This window comes from Protomyctophum parallelum (assembly GCF_964188405.1).
Source record: "Protomyctophum parallelum genome assembly, chromosome: 14".
Taxonomy (NCBI): Eukaryota; Metazoa; Chordata; class Actinopteri; order Myctophiformes; family Myctophidae; genus Protomyctophum; species Protomyctophum parallelum.
In genome coordinates, this window is record NC_139709.1 from 30181510 (window position 1) to 30193796 (window position 12287).

Consider the following 12287-nt stretch of genomic DNA (forward strand, 5'->3'; position numbering starts at 1 on the left):
TAATCAGAATTGAGTCTCATGATGAATGTGATGGAAACATGTTAAGTGTCATCACTCCTCACGTGGCCAGCGTACAGTATACTGGCGGTTGACCTTTCAGGTGCTTAAGTCATGTGTTTCACATGACGCTCGTACACGAGCGTCAATGCGGAACAACATGTAACGCACGGGTGCTAATAGCTGACCCAGGACAATTCTAACATCCTAACAACTGTGGTGAGCACTTTACATTTGAAATCTGAACGTTTATGCACAGGCTTTTCTGTCATTATAAACATAGCCTTTTGCTTCCATATATGTACATGTTTCCTGTAGATCTAGTTTTTGCCTTGAAATGAATTTGTGATGCAATGTTTGCTAAAAGGCCTCGGGTGATGTCAGCGGAGACGGTGATCTGGACGACAGGGAGACGGAAGAAGAAATGATGAAAAAAGACAGAAAGCACAACAGACCCTGGGTAAGATGGATGGATGCATCGTTGAAAGACTGATGTTGGCTGGATGGATGGATGGATGGATGGATGGAGATGAGTGGGAGAAGTGATGGTCACACATTCTCTCTCTGCACCATAGTGCCGGATTGGGCCAACATCTGACCACTCGTCAACCTTTGACATGACGGGATTCCCTGTCGTTTTACAATGGTCCTCCTGGTCGTCACACCGTTCTCACCCATAAACACTTAAAACACTAGTAAAAAAGGCGTGTTTCAGGCGAAAAGAAGTGGCTTGGACTCCTCATGAGGTCAGTCCGTTCCTCTCCCCAGGTTGGCAGAGGGAGTGTAGCGCGCAGGATTTCCAACGGATTCATATGTTATCACTGCATTAAATTCACGTTAACATCCGTTATCAAGACGTTGGAATATGGCCATATTGGCCATACTGACGTTGTTTTCAGCGATGGTGCTCAGCTGTGTTCACTTGGAGCGCTCCCAGGACAGTGTAGACATGTCGGGGGCATGGATGGAAAGTAGGGGGAACTAATATTTACTATTCTGTGCCTATCGGTACGCAACTCGAACAGCGCTGAGTCGGCCCTGGTGCCCGTCGCAATGCTCGGCACGGCGACTCGCTCGGCTAGCGCCTCGCTCGGCGGTGCCTCTCGTGGCTCAAGGCCACCAGAGACGGCGCCATGGTCACGGTCATGGTTGGTCATGGTCACAAAAAGCAAGCACTCCCTAAAACGTGTCAGTAGTTTCACTTACGCGTTTCCTAGTATGTCTGATTATTATCACATATTGGCTCTATTCCAACTAAGACATATTCTTGATTTATAGGCTGATAGCATTCGAAGCGGGGTGGGATTACATAGACAATTGACACCGGGTGAAAACAATGGGTTACAAAAATCGTGGGGAAAAAAATATGAAAAAGAAAAAAGGTTAATAGACACAGAGGTTAAAGTTTGGGACGAGGTTAAGGTTAGGCATAGAGGGTGAATGGTTACGTTTAACGGTTAGGGGTGGGGGAAAGGTCACACACACACCAACATGTGACATCGCAGGCGGTCCCATCTAACGTCGACGGATGATCAAATATGCCCCACACGTACTCACACGTGTGAGTGCGTTTGCGACGGTGGGGGTGGGTGAGTGAGTGTGTATTGTGGGATGCATATGGGAGGGATGTATTTATTTCTGAATGGACAGGTGATTGATAGATCAACAGAACAGATGAATGGACGTGATTGATTTCACACATGCATCCTTCCTGACACACCAAACTGAGACGTCTAGTGACTTTTTTTTAAAATTATGAATCGCGTGTTGACCTACGGTACTCCTAATCAGCAGGAAACGTATACAACAGCTGCGTGCGTCCGTGCGTGCGTGCATGCGTGCATTCGGTGTTCCGTTTGTCTGTTTTATCCTCCCACAACCAGGAAGTCAGCCTGACCCCAAACATCCCATAATGAACGCTGACTTTGAAGCTTCAGAAGGAAATGCAGCCGCCATAATGTAAACACAGTGTTAGTTAGTAACTGAAGCCTTGCATGGCGGACAGACAGCCATGTACACAGTTGCCAAGCTTCAGTGGTGGAAAAGTACTCACATTGTTTACTTAAGTAAAAGTATCAATACTGCAATATACTCCGCTACAATTAAAAGTCCAGAATTCAGAATCTTATAATAATTATATAATAATTATATAATAATATAATAAATTAATAATTTACATTTGGGGGATATCTTTCACAATAATGAATAAAACATGTTCTAGACATTCTAATGATCACAAAAAAACATATATTACAATTATTTTACCTACTTTTATTAGGGTAAAGGTCAAAAGTCCAAAGACCAGACATTTTTAATTTGTGTGAATTTCAGCCTCTGTGGGGGGTATTTATATGCAAATATCATGACCAATGGCATTGAAATGGCATTGCAATGAACATCACTGATGACGTTTAGGTGAAAAAATAACAGAAAAAGAAAAAAAAAGAAGTAATTAATTAAAATAAAATTGTTGCTAAAAAGCAACGCTGGGTCTTAGAGGGTTAAAGTGCCAATAGACTCATTTTGCAGAATGTCCCGTTTCAAGATAACAAATTGTATGCAAATCCTTTGAAAATAGCAGATCTACAAGCTCACAATGCATATCGCATCGCAGCGCATTGCATGCTTGTAGATCGGCTATTTTCAAATGGCCGAAATGTAGGGCTGAAGGGGTTAGTGTATGTTTTGTAATAATAATCAAAATCTACAAAGTAACTCGTAACTAAAGTTTTCACATCATTGTAGGAGTACATCACCAGACACACAGCAACAGTGAGGGCTAAAAATGGGCAATTTTCATTTCTCTTTTTCAATCAGTCTAAATATCTCTTTCCATTTATATGATGTCTGTCTGTCTGTCTGTCTGTCTGTCTGTCTGTCTGTCTGTCTGTCAGGAGGACAGTGTTCCAGTGTTAGCTCCTCCCACCGAGGCGCCAGAGGTGGAGATAGATGAGTATTCTGGTCACCTGACCCCAACAGTGGCCAATGAAGAGCTGCTGCTTACAGGTATGTGGGACATTACAACTAAAAAAATGTATTATATTTTACGTATGTACTTACATATATATTGTGGAAACATAGCAATACTGCCTCATCAAAGTTGGTGTTGTGACTTTATATACTGTCAATTACTTGCATGAGAGGGGGAGAGGTGGTGGAGTTAGTTACTTTAGCAGACAGTTTGAGGGTCCACTGGAGTTAAGAGGTTTTTAACGAAGCGCTTTTTACTACTAACCAATACACACACGTAAAGGGTGCTTAATAGCACTTATTTATGCAAAAGAAAATAAATCAAAAACCTCAAACATGGACTTAAGTGGTTTCCTGAAATGTATCATCTGCACTGGAGCCATCCTAAGTAATATATTAGTGTACAGCACCAGTACAGTGATCATCGGGGACCTATTGGCTAGATGCACACAGAATTACTCATCCTACTTCCGGGCCGCTTCTCTACTTCCTTCACAGGTGTTACCGATGATACTAATTAAGACTCTTAATTTCAAGGACACCCATAACTCTGAGAGTGTACAAATGGAACCAAATGGACCCAATGGTCCATTTGGTTTCCATTTGTACACTTTCCAGTGAGCCGATGTGCACAGCAATAGCAGCACCCTGACTCTGTTTGACCAGAACGGAACAGAGCTTTCATTAGTGTCAGCGGTAACACCTGTGAAGGAAGTAGGGAACGGGGCCAAGTTCCGTGTTTGTGCATGGAGCCCATTCTAGTTGTAATGCCAGTACCTTGGTTAGGAGCACATGCAGTCTAGTATGTTACTAGACTGCACGTGTGTAGGAGGAAACCACAGTACCAGGAGGAAACCCACATAAACACAGGGAACACATGCAAACTCCACCACATATTTGTCCTCTTTCAATCACAGTTAATGTGTTCTGTATTTTCTGCTGGGGGTTTATAACGCAATGAAATTGTTAGATTTCATAATGAATATCTTGGGTGTTATTTTAGGGAAGAAAAGTTCGATATGTGAAAATAAGGTTATAATATTGACAGACTTACAAAATGGAAAGGTTCCCCGATTGTCTCTAAAAGTACATGGTTTCGGATACTAGTCCCTTGGGTCTGGGTGAGCACCGCTCCGGTCCTTGGTAAAAACAGAGAGAAGGACTCTGGAGAGAGCGGCGGTTTTCTCTTCACCGCAGCTCAGTGACGTCATGTTGGAAGTTTTCGGTGATAGCGGTGGTCACCAGCACCAAAAGCCGCCATACGCTGAGTTGACGGTGCGCATGTTCGAACCCAGAATCTTGTGGCGGGAAAGGCGAGTGCTCTAATCTTATTACGTAGTAAAGGCTTCAATTTCTGGCTGTTGTTAATGACATCATATCCTGTGCACAGCAGGTTCACACCAAACTGAGGAACCAGGCGAGAGAGGAGATGTAAGTTCAAAGGTCAACATATTGTTGTGCGTGCGTCCGTGTGTGCGTGTTGTGTACGTGCGCGTGTACAGTATGTGCGCGTGCGTGTATGTGCGCGTGCGTGTTCCGGAGGGATAAAAACGTTAATATCATATTCTGTTTCCACTCGGTTCTCCAGGGTCAAAGAATCTATAGGGGCCCAAAAGGCGCAAGAGGGGACCAAGGACCACCGGGTCCCCCTGGCCCATCGGGTACCTCTTCTTCTCCTTCTGGACACGGGACGTTGGATGAGCCCCAGGTGCAGCCGGGCCCCCGGGGGACACAAGGACCAGCGGGACAACCTGGACCTACTGGACAGCCAGGGAAAGACGGACAACTGGTAATTATTATATTATATTATTTTATTACCCCACTTCTTTGGGGGGTATTTTGACTGTCACCGTAAATGTACATTTGCGCGTACATTGAATTGCACTCTATGATCTGTACTGTACGTGCATGTGCACAGACAAATCATAGAGTGCAATTACCAATCACACAAAGATAAAATAGGTTCATACCTGCCCTGATGAGTCAAAACATGTTGGCTTTTTAAACTTTTCTAATAAATGTCCTTGATTTTATTTCCAACCTCTCATCATTTTTACACCTTTTTGAGTGCTCGGATCGCCGCCTTTTCATCAGTATTCCAGTCCTACTGATCTTTGAAGCACCAGTCTACTTTAAAACTTTTTTTGCACCTCCATCGAGCAGCTGCGAAAAAGAGAGAATCAACATTCTCTCTTTTTCCGCATAACATAGGTTCAGTTGACACCTTCCGTGTCATTGTAGAGAGTGCTATTAAACCCTGTGTATATATATACTGTATACTTTGTCTACTATCTATCTGCTATTTTCCCCAAATGTGTGTCTATCGCGCCATGCCTCGAATAGTGACGCTATGGTTCATGGGGTTAACATTGGCTCTTTCTCTCGTTCCTCTCTCTCCTTTAGGGAACCAAGGGTGACGCAGGAGTCCCGGTATGTTCTTAACCCGTTTTGCAATCCATGTCCTGTCCTTGTGACTGTCCTAGCTTCGTTCTTGTTTTGTTTTTATATAGTTTTCGTCAGTGAAAAACCTTAGTCGACGGGCATTTCTCGTCATAGTTTTAGTCTCCCCCTTCCCTCTGCAACCCGCTGTCACACCGTTCTACTGGGTACCGCACACACAGAAAAAGGATTTAATTTCTTCACTGTTCATGATGCTTCACATCAGATGCTCTGAATTAGCCCCTTAGCTAAGTCCCTCTCCAACCCGTGTTAGCAACGGTTACTAAGAGAGGAGACATGACAAGCTTTCCTTCTTACCCATTGAGATGCACATTAAACGATGGGATTTCTCCATATCAATAATCGATCATTTCAGTGGCAAGAGTTTCAAAATCTAGTCAACCAGGCCTGCAGTAGGCTATGCACTGGACAAATGTGCATGACATTATTTCAATAAACTAGAAATACGGAACTACAGTGATTGATTAGTATTATCGTGTAACTTAGGCTACTTGACGTTAAGTGTTCAACAACACAGCCATGCAAAAAACACTGACAGTCACAGCTATGAGGTGACGAAAGCTTGCCAGCCAGCAACGGTTGCTAAACTATTTGGATTAGCATTGAACAGTCGCTTTTTGTGGTGGGGTTTAGTGGAGGGCTAATTGTGTGTTGTTCTCATCTAGGGAGACAAAGGACCCCGCGGGTTTCCAGGTCTGGCTGGAGAGGCTGGGGCCAAAGGGGAGAAGGTACTGTAAATATTAAATAAACTTACATTTTACTCACTTTCTATTCCACCTTGCTTGTGTTACCTTTGCGACTCTGCCTGCCCGTCCTTCTGAGATCTTCATACAGGGGTTGTCTTATACGTTTTGATGACTATGGGCCAATTCTCCTGCATCGGAGACCATACTGTAAGACAACATGACAAACATTATGTCTCAGAATTAAACTTTGATTCTGCAACGTCAGGCACTTAAAAAAATTGCATAGGGCAACCAACTTTTTATTTTTTGAAGTGTTTGACTGTACTGTGCTTGTAAATGTTGGAAGATAAGATTTACAGCCCTACGTGGGCCATACATCTTGTTTTACAAATCCCTAATTGTGTTGATCAGATCAATGGCCATTTGAAGCGTTAAACACTGCTGTAACACTGCTATAGTGGCACATACGTGCAATTGATTTGTGTGTGTGTGCGTGCGTGCGTGCGTGCGTGCGTGCGTGCGTGCGTGCGTGCGTGACTATTCTCATGGCAGTCCGCTGAACAGTGTTTGTGTAAGCTTGTGCAGCAGCTATTGTCGCTGAAAGTTTGCCCCAGAATAGGGGTGCGTGGGGTTAATGGTAATGGGCTATATGCTTACACGCCATTTTGGAAAGAACTTGGGCCACTTCCCTACTTCCTTCACAGGTGTGTTACCAATGATACTAATGAAGGCTCCATGTTCCATTCTGGTCAAACAGAGTCAGGGTGCTGCTACTGTGCATGTTGCCTCACAGGAAACATGCTGCTACACCAGTGGGTCTCAAAGTGTCCTTGAGTGGGTTCCAAATGGACCCATATGGGTGTGTAAGCCTGAGAGTGCACACATGGAACCAAATGTTTGGTTTGGTTCCATTTGTACACTCCCAGAGTTATGGGGGCCCTTGAAATTAAAAGGTTTGAGAACCACAATGGAACAGAGCCTTAATTAGTATCATCAGTAACACCTGTGAAGGAAGTAGGGAAGCGGACCGGAAGTAAGGAGGGTTATTCTGTGTGCCCATTAGAGTCGTCTCTCAGCAGGGTATCCATCTGCTTACTATAGAGACATCATCATCAAACCAGGAACGCCTACTTAGTGTCAAAACAAATACTTTCTGGCTTTGACAGCCCATACATCTAAACAGAAAAGTCCTATATGATTGCATTAAACAATGCTAAACTCACTTTTCCTCTCACTTTGCCACTCGATTTGCCATTCACTTTATGCATGCGCATACCCTGAGTCTATACTGTAGTTCCATTCACTTTCTAATTGTACTCTTTTTCTTCTTCTTTTTCCCTACTAAACAACAACCTCCCACCTGCATCCTGTCATTCAGGGAGACCAAGGAGTTGGCTCACCTGGGCCCCCAGGCCTGCCCGGCCCCCCTGGACCCCCAAGATCCCGCAGTGTACCTGTGAGTAGAATTCAGAGACAAGACAATACCCCCAAAAACATCACAATATCTGCAAAGTTATTTCATATCTCTGCTACATCCTATAGAGCGTCGCAGTCCCGCCCCCTTTCATGACAACGAGCACCCCGGACGACAATTTCCAATTAGTTTTTCCCCACAGACGTTTCATAAAGTATTTATTTAAAGACCTGTAAGCCTCGGTCAAAGCCAACTGGGATCGTGACAACCCTTTGCCCGTGGCGGGACTGCGACGCTCTATACTATAGCCTAGTGTGTATAGTTTCAATGTACAGATTATTGATCTTCTTTGTATATTCTACTGTTAGACTGATGATAGGTTATTACTAGTCTACTTATGATCCTAGATGACTATTTCTATACATCTGATGTATTACCTAGTGTTATAGGACTCGAGTCACTGACTCGTCTCGAGTCCAATCTCGAGTACACATTTTCATTTACTCTGTCTCGTCTCGGTCTCGCACATAATTTGACTTGAACTTGACTCGGTCTCAGACCAAGGGACTCTGGACTCTTCTCTGCACCACAATGCACTACAATGCATAGATGCATTATACCCAAATTATGAGGAGCTCAATCACATTAACATTATAAGAGAGCTGTCTGGCGCTTAAAGAGTGTAGCTGACTCGCCTGCCTGCTCTCACAGTCTCGACTCGGTCTCACCTCCCGTCGGTCTCGAGTCTCGACCCCCTCCAACACTCGGTCTTGACTTGGACCCCCCCCATGTATTACCTCGTGTTGTCCTTGCTTACTGTAAATCGTCTGCTAAATGCCTAAATTGTGTGTGTGTGTGTGTGTGTGTGTGTGTGTGTGTGTGTGTGTGTGTGTGTGTGTGTGTGTGTGTGTGTGTGTGTGTGTGTGTGTGTGTGTGTGTGTGTGTGTGTGTGTGTGTGTGTGTGTGTGTGTGTGTGTGTTTCAGTATGGAGCTGATGCCCTGGGCTCTGGGTTTGAAGACTTGGACAGTGACACAGAACTGCTCCGGGTACGGAATGGTCCTGTTCTAACCACTAGATGGCAGTGTGTTCTAGCTACAGACAATACAAAGACAACCATGCATACACTTCTTGTCTAAAGCCCAGCGATGTGCAACAGCAACAAGTGTTGATTTTGCAGCAAATTTAGATTTTAGTTTAGTCATAGTGTTTGGAATAAAACTAGTTTTAGTCATATTTTAGTCATCTGAAATGTTTTAGTGTTACTTAGTCTAGTTTTAGTCGACTAAATATCATATAATTTTAGTCGACTAAATCTACAGTTTTATGATTTCTGCGGGCCGTGATGGCGTAATGGCAGATTTTACACTTGGTTGCGTTCTGAAAATAGCAGATCTTCAAGCACACAACGCGTCGCAACGCGTTTAATCTGTAGATGAAATTGTCAGTATGTTTAGTCGTTGTTTTAGTCATCATGGCTGGCTTCATTTATATTTAATTTTTATATAGTTTTCGTCAGTCGAAAAGGGTATAGTCGACAAACATTTTTCGTCATAGTTTTAGTTGACGAAATCAAAACTGACAACAACTCTTTATTTCTCGTAACTATAGGGTCCTCCCGGCCCCCCCGGGCCCCCAGGGCCCCCTGGACCCCTCGGCTCAGGAGATGGCCTGTCTTCTGGCCATGGCGGACCGCCCGGTGCCGGTGGAAAAGACGGCCTGAACGGGCCCCCAGGCAAGCCTGGGATACCTGTAAGTTACGTCGGCAAATAATGTTAGAACAACATTTCAACTATTAAAACTCAATAACATTTAAAGGCACCAGAGGGATGGTTTTGTCTTTTCAACAAGAGCCTTTAATTAAAACCACTTAAACTTCCCTTACAAGGAACACTTGGAAGTCCCCCAGGGTCTATACTATCCACACTTTTCCTGGGCTGTGTGTGCTCCAGTTCCTGTCGATTTGATCCAATGAAAGCCAATGAAACTGGTCAGATGACCATTGATATCCAATTAAATCAACAGGAACTGGAGCACTCACAGCCCAGGAAAAGTGTGGATAGGCTCCTTTCTTTCCCCCCCTCGCCATCAAACCAAACAAAAGCCTGGTTGGTTTTAGTGCTAACTATTGGAAAACTGGACCTGTCCTTATTTTACACTGGGACTGAGGTAGTGGTCCAATGCAAACTAAGCAACAACATGTATCCATGTCCTGTTTAGGCTTTGACATACAACCAGTGTATTTAAATAAAGAAATGCCATAGTATTGTTTCGATAGGTGTTTTATCTGGATACTAGTCTGTTGTGTCTGTCTCTTTTCTCTCCCCACATTTCCATCTCTGTTCCTAATATTTTGTTTCTAATTTGAATTGAAGTGTTTTACTGTTTCTTGTTTTCACTAAGCAAAACATTGAGTTTGTCCTGTTTTTGTGTAGTTTTTGTCAATAACTGTCTGTCTGTCTGTCTGTCTGTCTTGTCTCCACTCTGTCTCTCTTTCACGTCCACTATCCCTCTTCTTTTCCACTTGTCATACTTTCATGTCGCCTTTTCTTTCTTTTCATCTCTTTTATCCTCTCTTTTTCTTAACTCCTCTCTCTCTCTCTCTCTCTCTCTCTCTCTCTCTCTCTCTCTCTCTCTCTCTCTCTCTCTCTCTCTCTCTCTCTCTCTACTCCATCACTCCATCGCTCTCTCTCTCTCTCTCTCTCTCTCTCTCTCTCTCTCTCTCTCTCTCTCTCACTCTCTCTCTCTCTCTCTCTCTCTCTCTCTCTCTCTCTCTCTCTCTCTCTCTCTCTCTCTTACTGCATTTCTGTTCCAGATTTTAGATGATTGGTTTAGTGGTACTGATGGTTCAGATTCCAGCTCAGAGATCACCTTTAAGGCTGTCTCAGAGCTCGGCTCTGGATTCGGTACTGATTTCAGTTCTGGTTCTGGTTCTGGTTCTGGTTCTGGCTCTGGTTCTGGCTCTGGTTCTGGCTCTGGCTCTAGTTCTAGTTCTAGTTCTAGTTCTAGTTCTAGTTCTAGTTCTGGTTCTGGCTCTGGTTCTGGCTCTGGTTCTGGTTCTGGCTCTGGTTCTGGTTCTGGCGCTGGCTCTGGTTCTGATGGTTCCGGGTTTGAATCTGGTTCCGGATGGGGTTCAGGCGAGGTATACTGCTCTGGTTTCCTCTGTGAACCAGCAGGCGCTAAAAGGCAGAAATACAGTCAACAAGCTTAAGTATTGGCACAGTGAGTGAGCTAACACTTTAGCAAAGCAAATGTATTTGTAACCACTTAAGCCCCTTTTAAAATGTAGCTAAAATAGCTGATTTGCAAGCTCACATTACGATAGGAAGAATAGGAGGTCTTGCAAGCTTGTGAATCGGCTGTTTGCTATTTTGTTAAAAGTTTTGACATGCCCAAAATGGGGATGCACAAATTAACTTCTTTCTAATTCCTGTCTAGTAAACCATAAGAAATTAAATGCACTCATTTGAGTTATTAACCAGAACCTTCGTACATACGTACTAGTAGCATGGCACATCAAATGACACCCAACTATTAGCTCACTGTTTAAGTATTCAAGCTGACAGACTGACTGTATATGATCTCCAACCATATTGTCTTCACTAACGGCTGGTTGGTTTCAATGGCTGCAGGTTCAATTCAATGTGTGTGTGTGTGTGTGTGTGTGTGTGTGTGTGTGTGCGTGTGCGTGTGCGTGTGCGTGTGTGTGCGTGCGTGTGTGTGCATACCACGTGTGGGACTGCGTGCGTGCATACGTGTGTGCCATTTCTTTGCCCCTCTGCAAACTCGTAGCAGCCGACTTTTGCTAACAAGTAACAAGGCATCTGATCTGTTTTCAACCAAGAACTTAGGTCAATTCATTTCAATGAAGGAATTACAGTGAATTTTGAGCTGAAATGGAATTGACCTTCAACCCTGTCAATTAAATTGGCTTCTCGGTTCTGAGCCATTTTTTGCTTCCTTCATCCAACATGGTTCATGGAGAGAATCTGCCTTTTACACTATAGTCTGTTGTATTCTCTTTGTATTCTTTGACCATATTCCAAGGGCTCTTAGAGACAGTGTTTCAAGGCATATAACGCATATTGATGTGACTGAGAATTTGTTGAAAAGCAAATCAAATGTGAAACACTCAAATTAGTTTGCAATATTGTAAAAAGCTTGTGATCACTTTGCTTTCCAATTTAATAGTTAATAATATCCCGTAAGATTTTTTACTTGTGTAACTTGTAAGAGTATTCAAGAAGTCAATCATTGCCTCCCCCTGTCCAGCCGAGACGTGTGATGGGGGGAAAGGAACTGGTTGGAATAACGTGTTCCTTCCACGTGCTACGTCCAACCAGGGAAACTCCTCCCTGTCAGGTGAATAGAAGCGGCTTGGACTCCACATGCTTAGAAGGAAGCATGTGTCCGTTGTGTCAGTCCGTAGCTCTCCCCAGGTTAGTAGAGGGAGGAGAGTAGCGCCCAGGATTAGATAATAGACACTGGGTGAAAAAATGGGTTGCAAAATTGTGGGATTAAAAAATTAAAGAAAAAGTCAATCATTTGATGAGCTTTTCAAGCAGTCAAAAATATGCAGTCACTACCCCACTGTGCCATGGGATTTTCTCATCTATTGAACGTCTCACGTACTCACGTACAACTCATGCAATCTTCTACTAACTGTACAGTGAAGAAACCTGACCGTCCTTTTACTCTGGTGCAGTCAAGTTAAACCATGCTGGCTGTCCTTGTTGGAATGGCGTTTATTATTGTTGTCCCT

The 12287-nt window shown here is 43.7% G+C and overlaps 1 protein-coding gene across 4 annotated transcripts in view; it reads left to right on the forward strand.

The window, feature by feature from the left end:
• Positions 1-12287, forward strand: part of col15a1b (collagen, type XV, alpha 1b) — a 71497-nt gene that overhangs the window by 35705 nt on the left and 23505 nt on the right. For 2 of the 4 annotated variants that reach the window (XM_083781034.1, XM_083781036.1), the window contains exons 7-16: positions 365-457; positions 2892-3003; positions 4358-4398; positions 4556-4756; positions 5371-5397; positions 6093-6155; positions 7492-7569; positions 8512-8574; positions 9137-9277; positions 10341-10667. In XM_083781034.1, coding sequence (XP_083637160.1) covers positions 365-457; positions 2892-3003; positions 4358-4398; positions 4556-4756; positions 5371-5397; positions 6093-6155; positions 7492-7569; positions 8512-8574; positions 9137-9277; positions 10341-10667 — 1146 coding nt within the window. The remainder of the gene's footprint in view (positions 1-364; positions 458-2891; positions 3004-4357; positions 4399-4555; positions 4757-5370; positions 5398-6092; positions 6156-7491; positions 7570-8511; positions 8575-9136; positions 9278-10340; positions 10668-12287) is intronic. The other 2 variants (XM_083781035.1, XM_083781037.1) reach the window with 2 other exon arrangements.